This window comes from Girardinichthys multiradiatus, chromosome 11 (genome assembly GCF_021462225.1).
Source record: "Girardinichthys multiradiatus isolate DD_20200921_A chromosome 11, DD_fGirMul_XY1, whole genome shotgun sequence".
Classification (NCBI taxonomy): Eukaryota; Metazoa; Chordata; class Actinopteri; order Cyprinodontiformes; family Goodeidae; genus Girardinichthys; species Girardinichthys multiradiatus.
The window spans coordinates 33,319,884-33,344,517 of record NC_061804.1 but is presented as its reverse complement, the minus strand read 5'-3'; the positions used below and the strand labels follow the sequence as shown (position 1 = coordinate 33,344,517).

At 42.3% G+C, this 24,634-nt stretch overlaps 1 protein-coding gene across 1 annotated transcript in view; it reads right to left on the bottom strand.

The window, feature by feature from the left end:
• LOC124876765 (Down syndrome cell adhesion molecule-like protein 1 homolog) overlaps positions 1-24,634 on the bottom strand; it is a 66,563-nt gene that overhangs the window by 4,303 nt on the left and 37,626 nt on the right. Inside the window, exons 11-30 of the mRNA XM_047379760.1 lie at positions 24,520-24,616; positions 24,238-24,366; positions 23,982-24,149; positions 23,824-23,894; positions 22,558-22,798; positions 21,804-21,950; positions 18,880-19,035; positions 12,344-12,483; positions 9,142-9,295; positions 8,554-8,671; positions 8,271-8,434; positions 8,080-8,178; positions 7,622-7,810; positions 4,108-4,395; positions 2,243-2,398; positions 2,101-2,131; positions 1,120-1,238; positions 864-1,016; positions 558-752; positions 123-434 (exon numbers count right to left, since the gene is read on the bottom strand). Coding sequence (XP_047235716.1) covers positions 123-434; positions 558-752; positions 864-1,016; positions 1,120-1,238; positions 2,101-2,131; positions 2,243-2,398; positions 4,108-4,395; positions 7,622-7,810; positions 8,080-8,178; positions 8,271-8,434; positions 8,554-8,671; positions 9,142-9,295; positions 12,344-12,483; positions 18,880-19,035; positions 21,804-21,950; positions 22,558-22,798; positions 23,824-23,894; positions 23,982-24,149; positions 24,238-24,366; positions 24,520-24,616 — 3,127 coding nt within the window. The remainder of the gene's footprint in view (positions 1-122; positions 435-557; positions 753-863; positions 1,017-1,119; positions 1,239-2,100; positions 2,132-2,242; positions 2,399-4,107; positions 4,396-7,621; positions 7,811-8,079; positions 8,179-8,270; positions 8,435-8,553; positions 8,672-9,141; positions 9,296-12,343; positions 12,484-18,879; positions 19,036-21,803; positions 21,951-22,557; positions 22,799-23,823; positions 23,895-23,981; positions 24,150-24,237; positions 24,367-24,519; positions 24,617-24,634) is intronic.

The window sequence follows — 24,634 nt, the reverse complement described above, 5'->3', positions numbered from 1 at the left end:
TTCTTTGTCTTGGTCTTGTCTCTAAAATGCTAATGAAGTACATTCAGGTATAGTTGTATTGTGGCAACAAGTAAAAGAGTTCTAAGGGGTGTGAATAATTTTGCACAAATTTATTCACTTACTTTTGTTTGCCCGGTGAGGAATGGGCACTGCCACATTTTTTCCACGATCGTAGTCTTGTGGTTTGGGTGGCGAGGCGGTGAAGCGGCAGATGCCCGGCTCAGATGGAGTGCTGAGGGAGGTCATGCTGTCCGCAGGGTCATTGGTACCTGTGGTCATCTGGTCCGACGAGCTGTCGGAGATGAAACACTCTGTGATGGTGAACTTGGCATGTTGTAGGTGCTCCTCCAGCTTGGCGTGCTCGTACGCTCGAGCCAGCTCCTCGTAGGTGGAGGAGGCGCTCTCCGTTGACACCATGCTGTTTCTACCCTTATCTGGAAAAACAAATGAGGTTGTGACAACAATTTCCTTACATATGTTCATAAATTTAAATCTTGCATGTCAGAATTAGAATTATTTTGTATTTTCATAATTGCTACCATCCCAAACTGCTATACCTGTGTCTTGGGAGAGGCTAGCGCTATAGCTATCACTCTCTGTGGCAGTGATGCCGTGGGAACCCATTGTTCGCCAGTCTGAGGTAAGAGTCCGTGCTGAAGCTGTGGACTGACTCGGTCGGCTCAGCGTCCACTGGCTGGAGTATCTGTTCCTGGAGCTGTGAGCTGATTTGATGCTCTTTCTGGACACAGGGTCTGAGCGACAACACAGAGATCAGACTTCAGCTTGGTATAGCAAAGCCACTGCATTAATAATCGAGCTGTCAAGAAGTCTACATTAAAGCATAAAACATAAAGCAAGCTCACTTGTGCCAGGGCGGATGTCTGACATGTCAATCAGAGGCCCTGAATTCTGGATGAGGGCTTGGTGGTGCAGAGACACTCCTGTGCAGAAGTTCTGGGGATTCACCGACTGGCTGAACTCTGTGTCTGTCACTGGCACCGCTGCCTTGTCCTCTCCTGTCGCAGACACGTGTAAATGCATTATTTAGATACAGATGCTACAAATGCTACAAACCACTCAGAACAGCTGATTTTAGTTTGGCAATATTTAGCAACTTGCCTATCTGTTTGATGCCTTCCTTGTCCTCAATGAGTAGCTGAACTCGGGGGATGTCGATATGGAGCCTTGGCCCTTGAGGAGGGCCCTTTACAGGTGTGTCTATACTGCGATTGTTCTTGCTAGACAAAGTGAAAACACATAATGATGTCAAATGTGTGTGGAGAGAGAGAGAGAGAGAGAGAGCCTTGCAAAAACATACATTTTCATTTAGATTTGTATCTGGACTTTGACTGGGCCATTCTGACACATGAATATGGTTTTATCCTAAATTTTCCATTTTTGTTCTGGCTGTATGTTTATGGTCGGTGCTCTGCATGAAGGTGAACCTCTGCCCCAGTCTGAGTAGTTTGAAAGCTTCACCAGATTTGTCTTGGAGGACTGGTCTGTGTTTTGTGCAATCTATTTTCTATTAGTTCTAATCAGCCTCTCTGTCTGCACTGAACCAAAGGACACCATGCTGCTGCCACCACCATGTTTCACCATTATGGAAGATGTGTTCAGGGTGATGTTGTGGCAAACTTCAAAAAGTACTTCTTATGGCTTTCTCTCAACAATAGGTTTCATTGTAACTATCCCATAGAAACACCATTTGTTGAGTGCATGACTAATAGTTGTCACGTTGACAGATTCTACTACCTCTGAAGCCCCTCTAGATTTAACATAGGTCTCTTGCCTGCTTGTGTTCCTTGGTCTTCATGATGCTGTTTGTTCACAATTGTTCTTTAAAAAAACTCTTATCAGGTCTTCACAGAACAGCTGGATTTGTACTGAGATTAAGTCCCCTCAAGTGATGCTCTTCACTTCTTAAATGCCATCTGAAGGAGAATGATTGCACTGGATTTTATTAAGGAGTATCACAGGTCATTCTCCGTCCACTTCACAGTTGTCCACAAATTTTCTTTGGTTTAACATATAAAAACCCAGTGAAATAGAAATTTGGGGTTGCCACAGTTTGAAAGTCACTGTAGAATAGTCTCTCACCTGATAAGCATCTCAGCCAGGCTCTTTGCATCTGTAACGAGAGTAAGTTCATTAGCTTATAGTTAGGCTTGGTTTTAATCTATGCATCTTAGCGCTGTGTCACAATAATCTATTAAACAGATTTAATTCTTCTATCTCTTACCTCTGAGCCGTTTAAGCCTCTTCTCCTTGCGTTTCTTACGGATGATGAAGAGCAAAGCTACGCCCAAAGTAACCAGGATAACAGGAGAGCCAATGGAGAACAATTTTTTCACATCATCCCCCTCTCCACGGGCCGATTTAATGGGGGGGATCGTACCTGAGGAGAGGTGAGAAACAGCAGCAAAGATAAGTTAAAATTCAGTAACAGGAAGAAGTACAGGTCCTTCTCAAAATATTAGCATATTGTGATAAAGTTCATTATTTTCCATAATGTCATGATGAAAATTTAACATTCATATATTTTAGATTCATTGCACACTAACTGAAATATTTCAGGTCTTTTATTGTCTTAATACGGATGATTTTGGCATACAGCTCATGAAAACCCAAAATTCCTATCTCACAAAATTAGCATATCATTAAAAGGGTCTCTAAACGAGCTATGAACCTAATCATCTGAATCAACGAGTTAACTCTAAACACCTGCAAAAGATTCCTGAGGCCTTTAATACTCCCTGCCTGGTTCAACATTCAAAACCCCAATCATGGGTAAGACTGCCGACCTGACTGCTGTCCAGAAGGCCACTATTGACACCCTCAAGCAAGAGGGTAAGACACAGAAAGAAATTTCTGAACAAATAGGCTGTTCCCAGAGTGCTGTATCAAGGCACCTCAGTGGGAAGTCTGTGGGAAGGAAAAAGTGTGGCAGAAAACGCTGCACAACGAGAAGAGGTGACCGGACCCTGAGGAAGATTGTGGAGAAGGGCCGATTCCAGACCTTGGGGGACCTGCGGAAGCAGTGGACTGAGTCTGGAGTAGAAACATCCAGAGCCGCCGTGCACAGGCGTGTGCAGGAAATGGGCTACAGGTGCCGCATTCCCCAGATCAAGCCACTTTTGAATCAGAAACAGCGGCAGAAGCGCCTGACCTGGGCTACAGAGAAGCAGCACTGGACTGTTGCTCAGTGGTCCAAAGTACTTTTTTCGGATGAAAGCAAATTCTGCATGTCATTCGGAAATCAAGGTGCCAGAGTCTGGAGGAAGACTGGGGAGAAGGAAATGCCAAAATGCCAGAAGTCCAGTGTCAAGTACCCACAGTCAGTGATGGTCTGGGGTGCCGTGTCAGCTGCTGGTGTTGGTCCACTGTGTTTTATCAAGGGCAGGGTCAATGCAGCTAGCTATCAGGAGATTTTGGAGCACTTCATGCTTCCATCTGCTGAAAAGCTTTATGGAGATGAAGATTTCATTTTTCAGCACGACCTGGCACCTGCTCACAGTGCCAAAACCACTGGTAAATGGTTTACTGACCATGGTATCACTGTGCTCAATTGGCCTGCCAACTCTCCTGACCTGAACCCCATTGAGAATCTGTGGGATATTGTGAAGAGAACGTTGAGAGACTCAAGACCCAACACTCTGGATGAGCTAAAGGCCGCTATCGAAGCATCCTGGGCCTCCATAAGACCTCAGCAGTGCCACAGGCTGATTGCCTCCATGCCACGCCGCATTGAAGCAGTCATTTCTGCAAAAGGATTCCCGACCAAGTATTGAGTGCATAACTGTACATGATTATTTGAAGGTTGACGTTTTTTGTATTAAAAACACTTTTCTTTTATTGGTCGGATGAAATATGCTAATTTTGTGAGATAGGAATTATGGGTTTTCATGAGCTGTATGCCACAATCATCTGTATTAAGACAATAAAAGACCTGAAATATTTCAGTTAGTGTGCAATGAATCTAAAATATATGAATGTTAAATTTTCATCATGACATTATGGAAAATAATGAACTTTATCACAATATGCTAATATTTTGAGAAGGACCTGTATGTGAAAAGAAAGGTGACAGGAAAATAAAACACTCACTGCCGTCATAGTCTGTTGTAGCAAATTGGGAGGTCTGGTTTCCACAGCCAGCACTGTTGCAGGCCTTCATTTTTAGTTCGTACCACGTAGCCTCACGCAGCTCGCTGAGGAACAACTGATTGGTGGAGTTGGCTTTGAGGCTCTGCCAGGCCCAGGTGCCCTTAGGTCTGAAGTCCAGCATGAGGTCGGTGATGGGGCAGCCGCCGCTGGTCCAGCCCTGCAGGTTGAGTCCTGCATGAGTGGAGTTGATGTGAGTGAGCAGCGGCTGATCCTTGTTAAACACCGGTTCTGGATAGATGAAAACAACAGAACGCATTTATTAAGAAACAGCCTGGTAACACAGCAGCTTAGCAAGCATATACCGTACACAGGTCTGATCACAAGTTTGCATACACTCAGTTGGCATGAATGACATCAGTTTGGGCCTTTTTATATATTTCTCTTGTCAAGGAAGAAAAACTTTTCAACACATTAAAAAACTACAATGAGTTATGAACTTATTGTAGATTTTGTCTAACAAATACAGGGTCAAATCTATACATACAGACTCTAATATATTCAAACACACCTAGTAATATTTGTGTAAATGTCCTTCAACATTGTTGGACCATTTGAACGCCACTATGCCTTCCGGCGTCATCGGCCATTTTGTACCCCATGATAGTCTGCTACTACAACTCCCACCATGCATCGCGGCTGATAGGAAGGGGGCGTCGCAGCTCTGATGTCACAGTGAAGTGATCTGTGGTCTCTTTAATCCTCACTTTCACGCTGGAAACAGGACCGGTATCTGGTAACTGAAGCGCATCACTCCGGAGAAGAAAATCCCATGTGGACTTTCATTCATTCTCCCCCTTTGCCCAACGAGAAGGAAAAATTCATGAAAGAAGTTCCTGGAATAGAAAGGCCAGAAACGTCACTTTACCAATCGAAGACGTGAATTCAACACGTAACCAAAAAACCCCACAGAGGTTTCAAGGAGACGGAATTGCCATCCCTGTTTTTGTTCCAGTCGACTACTGACGGTCAAGTCATATTTTCCCCTTTCGCCAAAGGAGACCAGAGGACAACAATTGACTGCTTCTGGGAGTTAATTGCGGACACGCAACTACTTCCCCCCTTCTCTAACCCCTTTTCTACAGAAGACGGCAACAAGTAATCCGTTTCGTTTATTTCTAGCAGAAAATAGCTTGGCCAAAGCTCCGTTCAGTACCATATTTCCTCTTGTTTTGCCATAACTGCTGGTTTGATTTTCATACACACTCAATGCTGTTTTATCTTATTTAGTTATTATTTTACCCCTTTTGTGTAGAACTTTGCATGCTTGATTAGGTGAAGATTATTGTATCGGAATAGTGAGGTGTATCACGGCTGTTGATTTAATACATATTCACGTAGATAAAGAGAAAGCGTTTGTGTTTATTTTGAGCAAGAGTGATTTGTCTGTCAAAATAAGGTCAAAGTTCCCCACGTTCGGTGAAACGGTTGATTAAACAGTGACATCTAGTAATAGTTATCAATTATTACTGAGAATTTAATAATTGTAATTATCAAGGGCTTTTGAGCCACAATTACAACACCAGAGGACATCTCTGATCTCGATTGGTAAGTAAAGATTTTTGGTTAAGAAATTAATGTTTCTCAAATTATGATTGTAAATTATAATTCTTGGTAAATATTAATTAATCAATAATCATAATCCTTACAACATGTTGCAGTTTTTTGTAGCCATCAACAAACTTCTGGCATAATTCTGAATATCTGACTAATCTTTGAGACAGAAATAGTACAGCTTATTTAAACAGGCTAGTTTTTCTGGCATTGATCTGGCTTTTTCGCATAGTCAACATGTTTCCAACAAGATGAAGGTTGAGGCCATTCCTGAACCTTCAAATTAACCTGCTTTGTACAGCTGTGTCCGATTTAAAGTAAAGCTGAAAAAATTCGAGGTAGTCCTTCATCTTCATTATTCCTTCCACTTTCTGCAAAACATAAAGATTGTACAACAGGCAGCAAAACACCCTCACAGTATGATGCTCCAACCACCAGGCTTGAGAGATGGTATAGTGTTCTTAGGTTTGACAGGCTTCAGTCGACTTCTAACAGACTTCTTGTCACTACGACCAAGTAGCCCAATCTTTGCCTTGTTTGACGGTAAAACGCCAGCTTGTCCATGTGGGCAGCGGTAAATTTCAGTTGAGCTTAAAGGTGTTGATTATGAAAGACCTTCTTAGACAATGGTGTACCAGCAGTTTCATGAATTTAGTTGGTTTCTGTCCAACCAATTACATTTCATTTGAGGTAGACAGTTAGTGTCTTCCTCCAGACTTTGGAAATATTGTGACACATCCACATAACTCATACATATGCTTAGTTGTTTGACGTAATTATCTTGGAATCGGTGGTTGTTTAAAAATGGCTCCAAAACACTTTTCCACATCGTGTAAACCTACAAATCTCTTTCTTAGATCTTGATCCAGTTTATGTGATCTTCCTGTTCTTTTGAGTTTTAATTAATCCAATAATTGAGGTTAAATAAATATACTGTATATATTTTTGCTGGCAAAGAGAAACACCCAGCTACAGAAAATCATGATCAGACGTTAATGGACCAGGACCTCATCAGGTTGCAAGGCGTTCTAGAGCCTTCAGCAGATTTTGTTGGTTGCGGTGAATGAATGTATATTTAGATTGGAGAAAATCCACAATGAATTCAGACCTTTGCACTCATTTCTTGTTTCAAAAGTGGATTGAACCTTTTTTTGTTGTACTAACTGTTCACTCTGGAAAAAAATAACCCCAAAACAGAAGTGTATGTACTGTTTCATTATTAATGTGGGGGATAAAAGTTTGAATTTACTAAACTTGTAATACATTTTACAGTACCGACTTAATGGGTCTCTTTATTTTCATGACTATTTACATTGTAAATCCAAACATGGACTTATGTAGTAAACAAAAACTGTGAAATAAGTCAAAACATTTTTATATTTTAGATTCTTCAAAATTGACACCCTTTGCTTTGATTACTGCTTTGCTCTCTGAGCATTCTCTCCATGAGCTCCATGAGGTGGTCGCCTTAAATGGTTTTGCAAAGAGTCTTGAAAGAACTTCTCAGAAGTTCATTGAGAGACGGCCAGAGGTTAATATTTCGTCACAGCAAAGGGCGGCTACTTTAAGAAATCTAAAATAAACCTATTGAAAGTTCTTTTACATTTTTTTGTTTGATACATAATTCCGTATTTGTTCATTCACAGTTTTGATGTCTTTAGTGAGAATCTACGTACAATGTAAAAGGTCATAAGCATAAAGAAAACCAATAAGTGAGAAAGTGTTTTTAAAACTATTAACAGGTAGTGTACTTAGAAATAGAGCATGGTAAACCTAAATAACCTCAATAAATCTAATAACTGCATGTTTAAATTACCATAATCCATAAAGAACAATAACTATGGGAATACAAGTAAAATCAAGATCTAATATTTGTCAAACTGCTACTACATCCTGCTCTTACCTCTTCCATGTGTCTTTGCCTCGATGATCTCACTGATGCGACCCGAGCCGACGCTGTTCTTGGCGGCCAATTTGACTTTGTACCACGTTCCACAGCGAAGATTATCCAACCTAAAGGAGCGCTCGCTGGAGCTGATGAACACGTCCCTCCACTCCTCTGTGTTGTCCACAGAATACTGCAACACAAATCCTGCAAGCACACAAGACAGTTTTATGTCAATGAAAGGCACATCCATGATCTAGCTGAAGTTACAACATTTACACACCAGGAGGCGACAGTTAGCTTGAAATTGTGACAGGAGGGACAGGATTCTTCTTTATACACTAAAAACCCAAGGTTTCAAATATAACTGACTTCAAGAGAGTGAGACTTACAGAAAAATAATTTCAAGACCAATATTTGTTCTAACAGTAACTGTAAAGCATGCACAAGTAGACCAAAAGATCAGTCGAGTGTACCTCTGATGGAGCTTCCTCCATTATCCCCAGGAATCCAAGCCAGAGTGATGGAGGAGGTGGAGGTGGTGGAGACAGTCAGACGAGGCTGGTCAGGAGGAACTGAGCATGCCAACAGAACCGCATTGGGTCAGCATTCGGAGTCCACAGAGCCAATCTCAACCAGTGAGTCAAAGAAAGCCATCCCTTCTTACCTTGCACCATCAGATTAACAATGATGGTGTCAAAGCCCAGGGTGTTAGTAGCTGTGCAGGTGTAGTACCCAGAATCCTCTGCTTTGACTGAACGTAGCACCAGCGTGCCGTTGGACAAGATCTGCCGCTGACTGTCGGCTGTCACAGGAATGGTAGAGTCCTCACTGATGAGAGGAAAGAAGTCAAAGAGTTCTTACGTTCTGTTTTTCTCCTGAAGCAGCAACAGCATCCATCTGAATGAGTCATGACTCTGAGATATGAGTTATGTTTTAGGGGCTCTGACCTGTCTTTGGTCCATTTAATCGTGGGGGCGGGCTCTCCCACCGAGCTGCAGGGCAGACGGACCTCCTTCATCCAGGGTGTGGTTACAGTGCCCCCAAAGGAGAGGATCTTTGCTGGGACTGTACAGACAAACATGAAACACTTCAATCTTTGACATGGACCACACAGTCTGTGTGTGCTGTTTGCTGGTCTAAACCGCCTGAGGGAAAAGGCCTTTACTTGCAGCTGAACGAATAAAAATGATGTAGCAGAGGAGTCTTAGTGCAGCCTTTCCTCAGACCACTCGATTCAGTCTATTTTTTTCTTCATAGATTCACCCTTCAATTGATTCCTGCCTGCTTCCTCTCTCCTCAGGGGTCATTTTACTAGATAGACCCTGTTCATCACCACATAATTAACAACAGCGTTTCTTGCAACACAGCCACGACTCAATCAATACTACAGCTGTCAATCAATAGTGGGGAAAAGTAGACAGAGAGGAGGGTGTGGAGGGATGAAAGTGACTTGTGCACAGGAGACCTCCCTCATAACCTTTACACAGCCCCTCTTTACATGTCTCCTGTGCTGCAGGCTCGCCTGAAGGACCCACCTTTCCCAGCAGGCTCCACTGTGACCTTTGAGCTGATGTTGCCTCGGCCAGCGGTCGTCACGGCTGCGGCCCAGATGTGGTACTGTTTACCGCGGGTGAGGTGCGTGATGCGGTAAAAGAGCATCTCAGGGTTGGCCTCATACTCGCTGGGCGCCTGGGAATGAGAGTCATGTCATATTAGGAGGCTCTTATAATGCAGCAACAGGACAGACTCTGGTGGATGTGTAATACAAACACTGGACATATTACAAGTCAGAATTTAGGTTTATTTGAACATGCGTGACAAGATCACATGGAAATAAATGCTGCTAAATGGAGCCCAGGTATCATTCACTATCAGTTCTGTGGATGTTCTTCAGCGTATGAGCTAATAAGTACACCTCACACACTTGTGGTGGTTAAAATAATAGCAACATTGAGTGGATCAAAATAATAAATACTACAGACGCGCCAATCAATTGGCCAGTGATCAGAATCTGCCAATTTTCCCTTAATCGACTCTGAATGAAAAATCCAGTTTCATTCTGTTTTTTAACTGCAAAAAATCTGAAAACTTCCAGCATTTTTAGTCTATACTTGGATCAGTAAACAGCATGTAGCTTGTTTTTAGTTTAATTAATCAGATCTATTAGGAACCAATGCTTTGATGAATAAATGTCAATATTTTTTGCTGGATTTAAACGTGCTACATTTGTCAAGGGACATACAGCACTTCTTTCCTTTTATGGTAAGTTTTAGTTACTTTTTATATATATGCATATTTTATTATTAAAAAAAGCAGAATGGTCAAAGTCAGAAGTCAGAATTGAAAGGTCGAACCTCAGAGAAAACCAGAAATTAGTATTTGTATAGCTTCTTTTCTTTTAAAGGTACAAAGTACACAGATGTACTGAAAATGTGTAATATAGATGATTTACAAATGATGAACAGCAAAGGAAAATAATTCCTAAAAACAGTTCTCAAATTAATCAGTGCCAAAGTGACTTGATGCAATGCACTGGTCTTCCTTACATAGAAAACCTTTAATCAGCTAGCATCATAAATTGAATTTTGACTGCACTTCACTAAAGCTGGCATCAAATTGGAATGTATGTAATTCAATTTGAATCTAATAACAGGATAGGTTCTATTATACATTTCTGAGTGTGTGTGAGTATGTACTGTATATGTATGTGTACGAACTGTATTTAAACACACTATCAAAGGTTTGGACACACCTTTGGTATTTAATGGCTTTTCCTTATTTACATTACTTTCTACATTGTAGATAAATAGTGAAGACATCAAAACTATGAAGCAAAAGTATATAGAATTATATAGCAAACAAAAAATAGTGAAATGACTCAAAACATCCTTCATGTTTTAGGTTCCCCAAAATAGTCATCTGAAATGTATTTCAAACGACCTTTAAGGGGTTTTCCAGAGGTAGGAACAAAAATGAAGACAAACCATTGAATGTGGATGTGTGTCAAACTGTTGACTTATTCACAGCTGAAAAATTTAAGAGGAAATTCAATACTTTCCCAGCTGCATGTCTACTACACAAGCAGGGACAAAAAAAAAGCACAATATGCAACAGACATTATCAGGCCTCCACATCAGTAAAGGTTATATGTTCAACATCATCGTTCTGACACGTTAGAAATGTCAGTCAGTCAGTCAGTCATTTTCTACCGCTTATTCCATAGTGGGTTGCGGGGGAGCTGGTGCCTATCTCCAGCAGTCTATGGGCGAGAGGCAGGGTACACCCTGGACAGATCGCCAGTCCATCGCAGGGAAACACACAAACAACCATGCACACACTCATACACCTAAGGTCAATTTAGAGAGACCAATTAACCTAACAGGCATGTCTTTGGACTGTGGGAGGAAGCCGGAGTACCCGGTGAGAACCCACGCATGCACGGGGAGAACATGCAAACTCCATGCAGAAAGACCCCAGGCTGGGAATTGAACCCAGGACCTTCTTGCTGCAAGGCAACAGTGCTACCAACTGCACCACCATGCAGCCCACGTTAGAAATGTTCCTTTTCTTTTTCAGGAGAAATCAAATTCACTCTTAATAACTTGAGTTGAAAGGTGGTAAAATAGGACAAATAAACACACACAAGTGTTTTTAAAGAGGAAACTGTAGGATCATTTGAAATCCTCAGCACTAAAATATAATTTTTTCCACCCTGCCGAAAGATTAAGTTGGAAACATGATAAAATGTTCACATTCACTGATTTTTACAAAAAAACACGACGGCTTGTATAAAAAACCCTCAAAGCTCATTCTGTTTTTATTTCTTTAATTGTATCATTTCTCAGCATTCATCTTCAGTTCCTTCACCATTTGCCTTTCCTTTTTATCCCTCTCTGTGTTGCTTAGTGAAGAGGAGAGGATGGATGGACAGAAAGGGGGAAGATATATGCATGTGTGTGTTTTTGTGTGTGTCTGTGTATAGGGGGTTGAACATTCCTCCAGCGTTGTGGTGGTGTTGTGGGGATCCAGGGAGTGATACAGGGAGATAATGAAAAGACGAACAAAAGCACTCTCATCTCGATGTGACTGATACCCTCCTCTGCTCCTCCCTTCCACCCTGCCTGTCCTCCCTCCATCCCTCGCTTATTTCCCTATTTCCCTGTGGTGTCTCCCTACCTCTAATAGTGTGTCTCTTTTTCCCTCTCAGCCTCCTCTTCCCCCCTCCTCCTGGCTTTCCTTCCCTCCCTTTCCTGCCTATACTCATTTACATGGCACTCATGCACAAGGAGGGAGGAATATTTGCGAATAAGAAAGTGAGATCCATTTCTTATATCAGACTTTGCTGTGTGCTTTGCAGTTTATATGCATATAATCTAACAAAAACTGAAATGCTTCACAATATGTGTATAAATAGAATATGTCAAAATATGATGTGTGTATGTGTCTTTCTGATGCGGCAGTCTGCATGTGTGAGCTTGTTCCCAGTCTCATTTGCATATCTACGTCTCATCACGTTGCCAAGACAACCTCATCTGTTCATCTGGGAGGGCAGGAAATAAAGCAATGGTGCAAACACAGTGAAAGAGAGTCATGCGCAAAGAAACACACACACACATACGCAGGTTCAATTAATTATAGTGGTGACAAATGAATCATTTCCTTTGGCTGATTTTATCAACTTGCTTCTACAAGCAACGAAAGCATTTTTTTATTGACCCCTGTAGAAGAAAGGCTCACCGGCTGTCCAGATCCCGGAATGGAGCAGTAAATGGTGTATTTGCGGATAACACCATTTGGTTTGAGAGGCGGTAACCAGGAGACGACCACACTGCTTGGAGAGGAAGGAACTGCCTTGATGCCCGCTGGTGGACCAGGAACTGCAGAAAAACGGAGTGCAACATTAGCACATGCAGGAATGCATTTGCATACATGTGCATGAGTGCGCTTGTTCAGAAATTGCTGAAGGCTTCATGGGGCAAAAAGCAGCATTTGATTTGGAGGCCACCATTCACCCACTATTCCCTAGAGCATCACAAACATAACTTATGAATTGACAATCTTAATCTTGTTGGGAACCACAACCATGGATTTCAACATGAAAGTCCGGTATGAACTTTTCTGGAACTTTCAAAATAAATCGCATTAACCAACTTCCAGCACAACTTGAGGGGGGGGGGGGGGGGGTGTAACAGCGGACTTCCCTTGATGTCACTGTCCGTATAAAACCCCCGCCTTTCCATTGAATCGATCTCTTCCACACCGGTGATGACCGGGACAGGAGGGAGACAGCGCGCTAATGTCTCTTTGCAGGCAAACAGACATAACTCTTCAAACTGGATCCAAGAGTGTCATAAGATCACGCAGTCATATGCACTAAGTTAAGTACGAATGACCGGTACATGAATGGGGATAATTAAGGTACAAGCGTTGCTTGACTTTCTTTCTGACATCTACAGAAGCAAACTGTGTTCCAGAGAGTTCCCAGCAGAGACCCTGTCTCTACAAAGTTAAGCAGTTTCCCAAAGGAAGGACAACGGGATGCATCACCGTGGTAACATGCAGTTTGGTCGGCAGACAGAGCGAGTCGCCCCACCCAACAGCTACGGGTGGTTAGCTGAAGCTAATCCTTTGAAGAAAGCATCCACAGAGAACAAACTTCCTTGTTGCCCGGACAATCTAAACGTTTTTCATTTTATGAAGTTTGGTTTTGTTTGTGTTGAACTCAGCTACCTTAGTGCTAGCAGGCTATCTGCTCAGCACACATGGTCAGTTTTGTGTTCTGGTTTGTGTGGTTTTAAAGTTAAGACGAACTTTATTTAAAGGGTGATTTTAAACACAGAAGATCGATCATAACGCGCCGTCTGCGCTTATGCATTTTAACCCTTTTATTAATGGTATTTTAAAGGTATGTGTTTGATTTGGATGATAAGTTATCAGCTTCTTTTGTTAGCTTTAACTGCTAGCAGCTAAGAACATGTGATTGCCTGCTAAAGATCATCTACCCAAAAATTTCCTTAAACATTTTACTATTTCCTTAATAATATTTCTAAATATTATTTTAATAAATAGAGGCAGCTAATTAAACACTGTTGAGAATTAGTCATCCAGAAGGTTGGTTTCATTCAGCAGATCATTCTTAAAACATTATTTTATTAAAATAATATTTTATCTGATCTTGCATTGTGAATGGTTGTCTAAAGGTATGCTGATTATTGCCCAAGTTGGTTTGAAGACTAACTTAACTTCATTTCCAGATTCTTCAAGATAATACTTGGTTCTCAAACATAAACATTGTATGGTAATGTTACATCACTCTATCGATCATGGTTTTCAACCATGTTTAATCAACTTGTTTATATTGTACATAGCCCATTAGTCTTCCTTATTCTTTAATACTGCTTGGTAGTATAGTTGGATTGTTTTAGCATAGCAAAGAGTTTGTTGATTGACTTATTTTTGTTAATAAATTCTTGTATTTTAAGAAATTGTGTGAATTCATTCCATGTGTGCGCAGAGTTTTGCTGTTCAATAATGTCAGAGCTTGGCTCATCCCATTTGACTTTGTCCTAACACCACTGCCTTATTGGGCTGGTATTCACAGGACAACCCTTAACAGACCGAAGTATTATTTGATAAAATATTAATATTAAATATTAAATAATATATTCATATTTATAATACAACAATCTTGTACATCAAACCATGTTTAGTTAACTAGTGAGCTAGCGATTAATTCCTTAAATTCACCGCAGGATACAATGTGATTCACCTGATATAATTAAACGGGCTTCAAAAGATGACAGCTGTAAAGAAATGGTGGAGATAGGGATATTTCAAGAGTCAGGCAAAAGAGACCTTATGCTTACCGTAAATGCTCACCTTTTTAGAGGCAAATAAATATACATTAAAACAATGACAAGTTGAATCAGCCACATTGGTTTGTAAATTTAAAGTTCAATAACGGTTAAGTTCTGACAACTTTTACAAGTCACTTTACCATTAGTTATGGCAACAAATTCCACTGAATCATCTGAATTAGAATTTAACTGAAGATGTTTGATCAGTCAACCGTTGTTCTCATTTGTTGTTTATGGTGTCTAGAAGAGAATGGTAAGGCTGATATGTTTGAGTTGTGCTATGAATGAATATATCAGTTTAGTAAAAATTAATAGCTATCATAATGCATGTGGATGAGTAAATTTTGATTTGGAGCAAGAATTTAAGCTTTTTTCTAGCTTTTGATAGTTTAGTGTCAGTGATAATGCTAAGGTCAAACTTGTAAGCTCGGCAGACTTCTTTTTTTTTAAAGTGTCCTATTTGATAGAGTCGCACTGTCTGAGTAACAAGAAGAAACCCAAAAGATTTACTTTCACAAGTGGAGCATTACAGCTAGCGCTATAATGCTCCAATTGATATAAATAAAAAACTTTATCAGAAACTGCTTTGGCAACAAGAATATGCTTTGGCATAATCGTGTTGCTTGGGCCGGCTGGTCTGCTCTTTTTTTTTTTTTTATTGGAGCGGGTCCACACTTTTGGTCGTTGCGGTGCACGTCTGGCTGGCTCCTCTTCGTTGGGGGTCGGTGGCTTCTTTGGGTCAGGGAATAGGTGTCGGGGCCGTGGATCTGGGTTTGAGCTGTTTCAGGGGGGCTAGGGGTGTTGGTCCTGGTTTTTTGGTCGGCTCTTGGGACCCGGTGCCTTTCGCTAGCCTTGGGCCCAGTGAATGTGCCTGTGCGGTGGAGCATGTCTTGGACCCGTACTGGGGCCGCTAGCGGGTGTAGGTCTGCTGGTATTGGCCGGATGGTTGGGTGGACTTGGTGGTGTGCTGCTCCGCTAGCTGTTGTCTTTCGGAGTAGGGGGGGTTGATGTTATTGGCTGGAGGGTGGTGTGGAGAGGTTGTGTCCTCTTTTTGGATGTGTGGTCACCGGCATTTGGATTGACTGAGCGGTGGTGGTGGTGCTAAGCTGGTTGGCGTTTCTCCCTGGGTTGTTGTTGTAGTGGCGATGATGTAGTGTGTTTGTGTGGATGCGAGGGCATAGTGGGGGCCACTGGCCCCGGGGGTGTGCTGCCGGCTGTGGATCTCTTGCCGGGTGAGTTTGTTCCATCTTGGAGGGGTGTCAGGATGTCTGTTGTAAGTACGGTGCTTGGTGGTGTCTTCTCTGTTGCACTTCACTTGTGGGCTGGGGCTGAGATGGCATTGGGCGGGGCCCTTGCATTGCTGTTGCAGCGCACTGTGTGGTGGGAGGCAGGATGTAGTGGGGGTGCTTGAAGTGGGGCCTTGTGTGGAGCTCGCTCTGTGTGGATGTGTCTTCATCGGCTTTTCATCGGGGTTCATGGAGGGTGGGGGGCTCATGGGATTGAGATTAGAATTCATTGGGGGGTTGGGACTGTTTTGTCCTGGGAGGGCTCTGGTTGGTGGGCTTGTTTTAGACCCCTCTTTTGTTTGTGGCCCCCTCTCCAGATGAGGATGGTTGTCGTTGGGGGCTGGGGTCACACCGGGGGGTCGGTGTCTGAGCCGGGGTCTTTCATGTTTGGACTATTGCAGTCTGCTTGTCTCCACCCTGGAAGGGGACCACCTCCTGGGTCCAGGGACTAGTTGCCCCTCTGGAGTATTGGTGCCTGGACCTGAGAGTATAGAGTATGTATGGGGAGTGTGAATGAGTGTACAACGTCCATTGTTGTGTGTCTTTTTGTTGGGTGTGAGTGTTTTTTTTTTTTTTTTTTATGTGTAGGTATCCATAAGACACACAAGCCACCAGGTCAGGGGAACTGCCCAAACCCAAAAGAAAAAAGGGTTCCACCCGGTCCAAACGAGCCAGCCAACCAGAGCCACCCCAGGACAAAACAGTCCCAACCCCTCCATGAATTCTAATATCAACCCCATGAACTTCCCACCCCCCATTAACCCAAACATGAATTTCCCCAGGACACAGATATTGAACACAAGCTCATGAACACAAAACGCCCCCACAAAAGAGCTCCTCCACCGAAAACCAATGTAGACACATTCAGACAGCACCGCACACAACCCTCGCTCCAAGCACCCCCGTTGCATCCCGCCACTCACCACACAGTACACTGTGACATCAAGGCAACGGTCCTGCGCGATGCCAGCACAGCCACCACACGCAAGCGCAACTGAGCAGACACCATCAAGCCCCGTACCCAACCCGGAACCCCCGACTTCAGACCAAGATGGGATCAACTCACCCGCCAAGTAGTCATCGGCAGGTGGTACAAACCCTGGCCCGATGGCTCCTACCATGCCCCAGCAGACACACAAACACACAACATCACCGCCACTGAAACGTCAGCCCAGGGAGAACCAAAAACGCACATTATTTTCACCCAAGGAATACTATGTATTAAAAAAAAAACAAACAATGATCTCATTGGATAAATTCTTACACTATGCTTTATTAGTGCAAAAAATTATCCAGATGTGACATTGAGGATAAAATGTGATCCCTGCTAAGACACAAAACTGATTCAACCTCTACAGTTGCATTAAATCATTGTTAACAATAAAGCTATTAGGTTTTCTCTTTCAATAATTACATATAATGCTGTAAATTTATTTTGAATTTCCTTATTAGAAAACATCCTGTGGTCTGGAGGTTCTCTAAACCGCAGCATACTTTACTTATTATTCAGGCCTGCTCTGCGTGTGTTCATTTGTTGGGATGGCTGTTAAAGTGAGCAGGCTTGTTTGCAGATTGGTCGTCTTATCCCGCATTAAGCCGCTCTGGGAGGACTTGGAGGAACTCCCTTCGGGTGGACGGCCGTGACATATGTTCACTCAGACTCTGGTCAGCAGTTCTGACTCCGTGACACCCAGCATTCTCTTAACTCTCACGCTCACAAACAGATTAGATATTAGTGTCTGATCTGCCTCTAGCCGCTTTAGCTTGACACTGGACACTGCCTAATGCTCTGATTACAAGATAATGATTCAAGAAGGCGCTTAGGGAAGGAGTCACACTTTACAAAAACACATCAGGAAACTAGATGCTTTGAAAAGGCGAACAAAAGAAGCTTTTCTCACATTGATCGTACAGTATATGGTGCTATCTATCAAGCCTATTCAATCTGCTCCATAAATTTAACTCAAGCCTGACTGTGGGCCTCATCTGGGGTTTATAGGAGACCCAGTCCCATAAATCTACCCCCCAGTTCTTTTTGTCATCCAAGAGGCCCCCTGATCTAGCCATTCACCCAGCTTATACCCCTTTGACTCCTCAACCCTGCACATGACATAAGTCAACATAAAAACAACATTAACTAAGAAAGCGTTGATGTAGCGAAGGACGTCTCAAAGGTGGGAGGCGGGGATGAAATCTAGTGGAGAATGGTAGGTCCAACTTCAATGGGACTGATCATGGCGGCCATGGTTGCAAAGGAGGAGCTGAGGAGGCAGCGATCATTATCATAACTGGACTGCCATGTCAAAGTAGGAGTGGCAGAGAGAGAGAGAGGGGAAAGATAAGTCCCATCTGGTGCCCAAAATCTGCCCCGGACTCCAGACAGACAGGCAAACTGTCTGCCATGCACGGCTAGATCAACCAAAATGATGATGAGGACGAGAGGTGCAATGGTGCTGCATTAACAGCCCCATTATTGACAGGGTATGCACTAGTGTGCCAATCAGAGGAGGATGTGTCACACCCAAACAAATGCAAATACAAATACAAAAGAATCTATATTTAATCGCCTCAGGAAGAAAATCTTTATCTGAATTTTTATGTAACAACCCTTGCTGCTTTTTCCCTTCAGCCAAGACAAGCCTACGTGATCACTTTTCTATCTTTGTATGTTCAATCCACTGTGCCCCTCCTCCTTCTTTATAAAGAGACACAGATCTGGCTGTAATTCCGCCTCCAATGGTGTAAACACAAAATTAATTCTCTCTAATCCATGCAGAGTTAATCCTTACGCCTGTGGCAGGAGATGATGCTGTCCGGGGCTTATGGCTGACTCCTAGATGCTATATGCTGGAAGAGAGGACCCTCCTCCTGCTCCCTTTAAACCCCCCCCCCTCTGCTCACACCGCCAGCGCTCCTACTGCCTCAAGCCGTGGACCCAAAGCCTCTTAATTCTCATTAGCACTGCTAATGGAGCTTCCCAACAAAATGGGCTTTTGTCAGGAGCTAGAGATACAACACAGCTTGCTTTTTGTTATCTGCCTCCCATTCAATTCATCTCTTGACACGGTCAGCATTTTTCATGTGCTTAAATATGGTGTTTAGACAAATAAATTAGAAACCTAATACTCACGGTCCTCCCGTGTTTGGATGTACAGGACATTGCTGCGGACTCCGTCTCCAGCCTGCGTGTAGGCCAGGACCTGAACACTGTAGTTGGTGAACTTCTCGAGCCCTCGCAGCTCCACTTGTTCGCGTGTGGTGGTGATGTTCTGCATCTCTCCCCATTCTGAGGCAAAACAGGGTAAAAAAATGTGTTTACCTAAGATTAAATTATCTGCAGCTTAATTTTTCTGATAAATATGTCTCAGAGGCACTTTGATTAATGGCTGGTTTGGCAAGCTACAGTAGATATGAGAAAGTGTTACAGAATTTCCCTAAACAAGCTAGGATGATGGTAAATTGGCAATTATTAATTTTGTGCTTTTTTTGGTAAAAACTGAGTTTTCAGGAGACAAGGTTGATCTAGATATGAAAATATATACAGTACAGGTCCTTCTCAAAAAATTAGCATATTGTGATAAAGTTCATTATTTTCTATAATGTAATGATGAAAATTTAACATTCATATATTTTAGATTCATTGCACATTAACTGAAATATTTCAGGTCTTTTATTGTCTTAATACGGATGATTGTGGCATACAGCTCATGAAAACCCAAAATTCCTATCTCACAAAATTAGCATATTTCATCCGACCAATAAAATAAAAGTGTTTTTAATACAAAAAAACGTCAACCTTCAAATAATCATGTACAGTTATGCACTCAATATTTGGTTGGGAATCCTTTTGCAGAAATGACTGCTTCAATGCGGCGTGGCATGGAGGCAATCAGCCTGTGGCACTGAGGTCTTATGGAGGCCCAGGATGCTTCGATAGCGGCCTTTAGCTCATCCAGAGTGTTGGGTCTTGTGTCTCTCAACGTTCTCTTCACAATATCCCACAGATTCTCTATGGGGTTCAGGTCAGGAGAGTTGGCAGGCCAATTGAGCACAGTGATACCATGGTCAGTAAACCATTTACCAGTGGTTTTGGCACTGTGAGCAGGTGCCAGGTTGTGCTGAAAAATGAAATCTTCATCTTCATAAAGCTTTTCAGCAGATGGAAGCATGAAGTGCTCCAAAATCTCCTGATAGCTAGCTACATTGACCCTGCCCTTGATAAAACACAGTGGACCAACACCAGCAGCTGACACGGCACCCCAGACCATCACTGACTGTGGGTACTTGACACTGGACTTCTGGCATTTTGGCATTTCCTTCTCCCCAGTCTTCCTCCAGACTCTGGCACCTTGATTTCCGAATGACATGCAGAATTTGCTTTCATCCGAAAAAAGTACTTTGGACCACTGAGCAACAGTCCAGTGCTGCTTCTCTGTAGCCCAGGACTGGGGAATGCGGCACCTGTAGCCCATTTCCTGCACACGCCTGTGCACGGTGGCTCTGGATGTTTCTACTCCAGACTCAGTCCACTGGTTCCGCAGGTCCCCCAAGGTCTGGAATCGGCCCTTCTCCACAATCTTCCTCAGGGTCCGGTCACCTCTTCTCATTGTGCAGCGTTTTCTGCCACACTTTTTCCTTCCCACAGACTTCCCACTGAGGTGCCTTGATACAGCACTCTGGGAACAGCCTATTCGTTCAGATATTTCTTTCTGTGTCTTACCGTCTTGCTTGAAGGTGTCAATAGTGGCCTTCTGGACAGCAGTCAGGTCGGCAGTCTTACCCATGATTGGGGTTTGGAGTGATGAACCAGGCTGGGAGTTTTAAAGGCCTCAGGAATCTTTTGCAGGTGTTTAGAGTTAACTCGTTGATTCAGATGATTAGGTTCATAGCTCGTTTAGAGACCCTTTTAATGATATGCTAATTTTGTGAGATAGGAATTTTGGGTTTTCATGAGCTGTATGCCAAAATCATCCGTATTAAGACAATGAAAGACCTGAAATATTTCAGTTAGTGTGCAATGAATCTAAAATATATGAATGTTAAATTTTCATCATGACATTATGGAAAATAATGAACTTCATCACAATATGCTAATTTTTTGAGAAGGACCTGTATATCGTCCAAATAAGTGCAGAGCCTTGGAAAAGCATTAATACTAGGGCAGGTATTAGAAAATCATGTGCTGACGAATAAGTTGTTCAGCACTGTTGCCTTGCAGCAAGGAGGTTCGAATGGGTTTAAATCCTGACCAGGGTTTCACTACATGGAGTTTGCATGGTATCCTCATGCATTTGTGGGTTTTCTCTGGCTTCCTTCAAATGTCCAAAGACTTGCATGTCAGGTTATCTGGACTATCTAAATTGCACCTAGGTCTGAGTGTGTGTGCATGGTTGTCTGTTCTGCAAATGAGCCTTGTTATATTTTTCCTCAAGTTCCCCTTACCACTGTTCCATGAAGGCCGGATTTTGAGTGCCAATTGTTCCTTTGACTGAGTCTCCTGCCTGAGCTGTGGATCGCTACAGCCCCTCCACAGTTTTGATGGATTGCTGTGTCTTCGTTGGTTTGCAGTTCTGTCATACTCTTTCTATTTTCTGATCATAAATTATAAACAGGTGGAATCTATTTACTAACGGGTTGACTTCTGCATTCGCCTGTTGCATTGGATTTTATTCTGGGTATCGGAGTAATTGCAGCTAAATACCAGTACATACCAAAACGTTCCAGGTGTTTATTTATAAAACATTTTGTAACCCATGAATCAGTGTTCTTCCACTTTACAGTTTGTTTTGGTCTATTACAGAAAATCTCAATAAAACACAAAGAGGTTTGTGGTTGCAACATGAACATATGTAAAAGCTCTGAGGGTTTGCAAGGCAATGAATAGAAAAAACACAAGAAAACACAAAATGCTTTGAGAAATATACAAACAAACACAAGTTCACAGCACTGACACAGACGTTTGTGACTGTGAGGGTGATTTTTGGTAAATTTTAGAATGATATAGATGATAATTACTCTGCATTGGCCACTGGGCCCGGACCCCACAGCACCCACCTCCGTCGTGGAAGAGGGACCAAAACACAACTCTATAGCCTTTCAGCACGCCGTGCAGCGTCATGCGTGGAGGCTCAGACCACGTGATCACCGCCTCATCTGACGTCACCGAGATTGCTCTCACGTTCTGTGGGGGCTCACTCGGCACTGCGAAAAAAGACAGAGGTCAGTAAAATGTAAATTGACATAATATCCTGGTTTTATTTCAGAGGTTAATACTTTAAAACCAATGTGCCCAAAAATACTTGATAGGTCTGGCAAAGCAGATGAACCCCTGATAAGTAAGGATAACTAAACATCACCAACCATAGGCAATCTCTGCTAAAATAAATCTGGCAAATATATTCAAATTGGCCTAGATTTGCTTCTTGTTAATTTGTTACTTTTAGAGAGGAGAGGACAAGTGGTGGGGGCTGATGGAAGGGAGGAAGGGCATTGAGAGAGCAACATTAATCCTGACACTGTTAAACCTAAGATGCTGAAATGCAGATGAGTGGAGATGTGGAGAATAAAATCTTATGGAAGACACTTGCACACATCTTCAATCTAGAGGGTATCTGCAGGACGCACACTTAGACAATAACTGCCACTCAGAGTGTCTCTCATAACTTTTCAATCAGACAGTAGGAATCTGTAGAGAAGTATTTTAAATGATACATTTTTAAGAAAGATCCTTCTCTACCCTTTTTTATTCCCTGCCATAATCCCACCTATGTACTCTCTCATTCCTCATTTTGCCATTTAATCATCATACCATCTTCCAGTGTGGTGGCGTTGATCTCGGTGCTGGATGGTCCAGTTCCAGCTCTGTTGAAAGCCTGGACAACCACACCGTACTGAGCAAACTTCTTCAGGTTGTCCAAGGTGTACACCTCACTATCCCCCGTGGCTTTCATCTCCACAATGCTGTACTGGCCATTGCTGCCTGGGCCATTCTCTCTGTAACCGATCTGATAGCCTCGGATCACCCCATTCTGCAGTTCCTTCTTGGGGGCCTAGATGTTTTAAAGGAAAGAAGAAGTTCATTTTGGAAAAGAAACAGAAGATGGACACATTCATGGTCTTTGAGTTAAGCAATGTTTGGGTTTGATTTTGGTTCTTTGGGTTTTTGAGTCTATTTCTTCAAGAAGTTCTAAGCTTAATCCTAATTTCAGTCCAAATGTGTGTTTGTAAAATTCTAGTTTGTGTGTGCACCATTTATACCTACATATGCTAGATGCTATATTCAGATCTATCAGCAACAAGTGTGAACCCACTTCCCCCATATGACCCATATAATCTTAGCAGAGGTGTTTGGGTTCCGAGATTAAAATAGGGTCTTAAATAAGGAAAAAAACTCGTAAAGTAAAAGTATATTTGAGAGTACTTGGAATAGCTGAGAATGAATCAGCAAGTAGTTGTAGGGTTGGAGTCATCTGCAGGTGATGAAGAAATGTTAGAACTTTTTTTTTAACGTTTTTTTTTTGTTTAGTTCTTGATATAAAATTAAATATTAGTTTAAGCCGCTTAGTGACCTGCCGAATTTATTAGTTCTCCAAAACTCTGACAACCCAGGGTTCAGACCAGGAAGCAGGGTTGTAGTTTAACAGTCCTCTCTGCAGCCTCTGTACTGCTACCGACCCATTACCCTATTAAGACAGTGTCTCGCCAACAGCCAAAATTGAATAGATTAAAAAATAATGTAAAAGGAGGAAATCCTGAAAATTTCATAAAAATAAACTCAGACTCAACTCAGACTAAAAATAAAAATAAAACAATTAAATGTGGCCTACTGAACATAAGATATCTCTCTTCAAAGACTTTGCTAGTTAGTGATCTGATTTGTGACAATCAGATTGATTTATTTTGCCTCACAAAAACCTGGCTGCAGCAAGAGGATTATGTTACTATAAATGAGTCAACTCCTACTAATTATTTAAATTTTCACATTGCTCGAAATACTGGGCGAAGAGGAGTAGTTGCAACCATCTTTCAATCCGATGACAGATGTTAAAAGTGCAAGAGAAACATGATTCATTACCTTCCATGTCACCCGTATGCTCTGAGATGTCATCGGCTGGAGGACAACATCCATCGGGGGCCCATCAGGTGCTGTTTGATTAGTATTTATTGTTAGAATGATAAATCTGAGCCAAACACAATAAGGAGGCAGAAAACCTGGGAAAAACAAACACTTACGTGCTTCCTCAGTGCTGATGGTGAGCTCCTTGCTGGGGAGGCTGCGACCAATCTTGTTATAAGAGTACATGCGAATGCTATAAACACAAGCAGGGTGCAACTCCACAATGTTGGCTTGATTGTTTGTAGGTGAGATGTTTCTGGTCGTGTACATGTGATCCCAAGAGTCTGTCGAACATTAGCAGAATTTAGCTTTTTTAAAGACCTGTACAAAAAAAACAACACGTGAACCACATTGAAATCTGAGCTGTTTTACCTGACTTGTTCTTGTACTCGATGTCATAGCTGGTGATGATGCTGTTGCCGTCAAACCTTTGAATCCAGCGTAGGTTCATGCTTCTGTCCTTCACTTCCCTTACTTCTAGCTCAGGAGGATCTGGAGGTTCTGTGTTTGTGGGGGAGAAAAGTGTTTTGTGCCACCAGTAACACTAGAATAGTTATTATATTGCAGTATCTGAAAGGCAGTATGGAAGTTTATACATATATACAGCAATACATTAATAATGTTATTGAGATATTAAAATAATTTAAAACAAACCTTGCACTGTGAGTTGAATGAGCCCTCGACCCTCTCCATAGGAGTTGATAGCGTGGCAGGAGAAGAAGACTGAATCTCCTCGCTCAGCTGGGTTCAGCTGGAAGAAACGGCACAA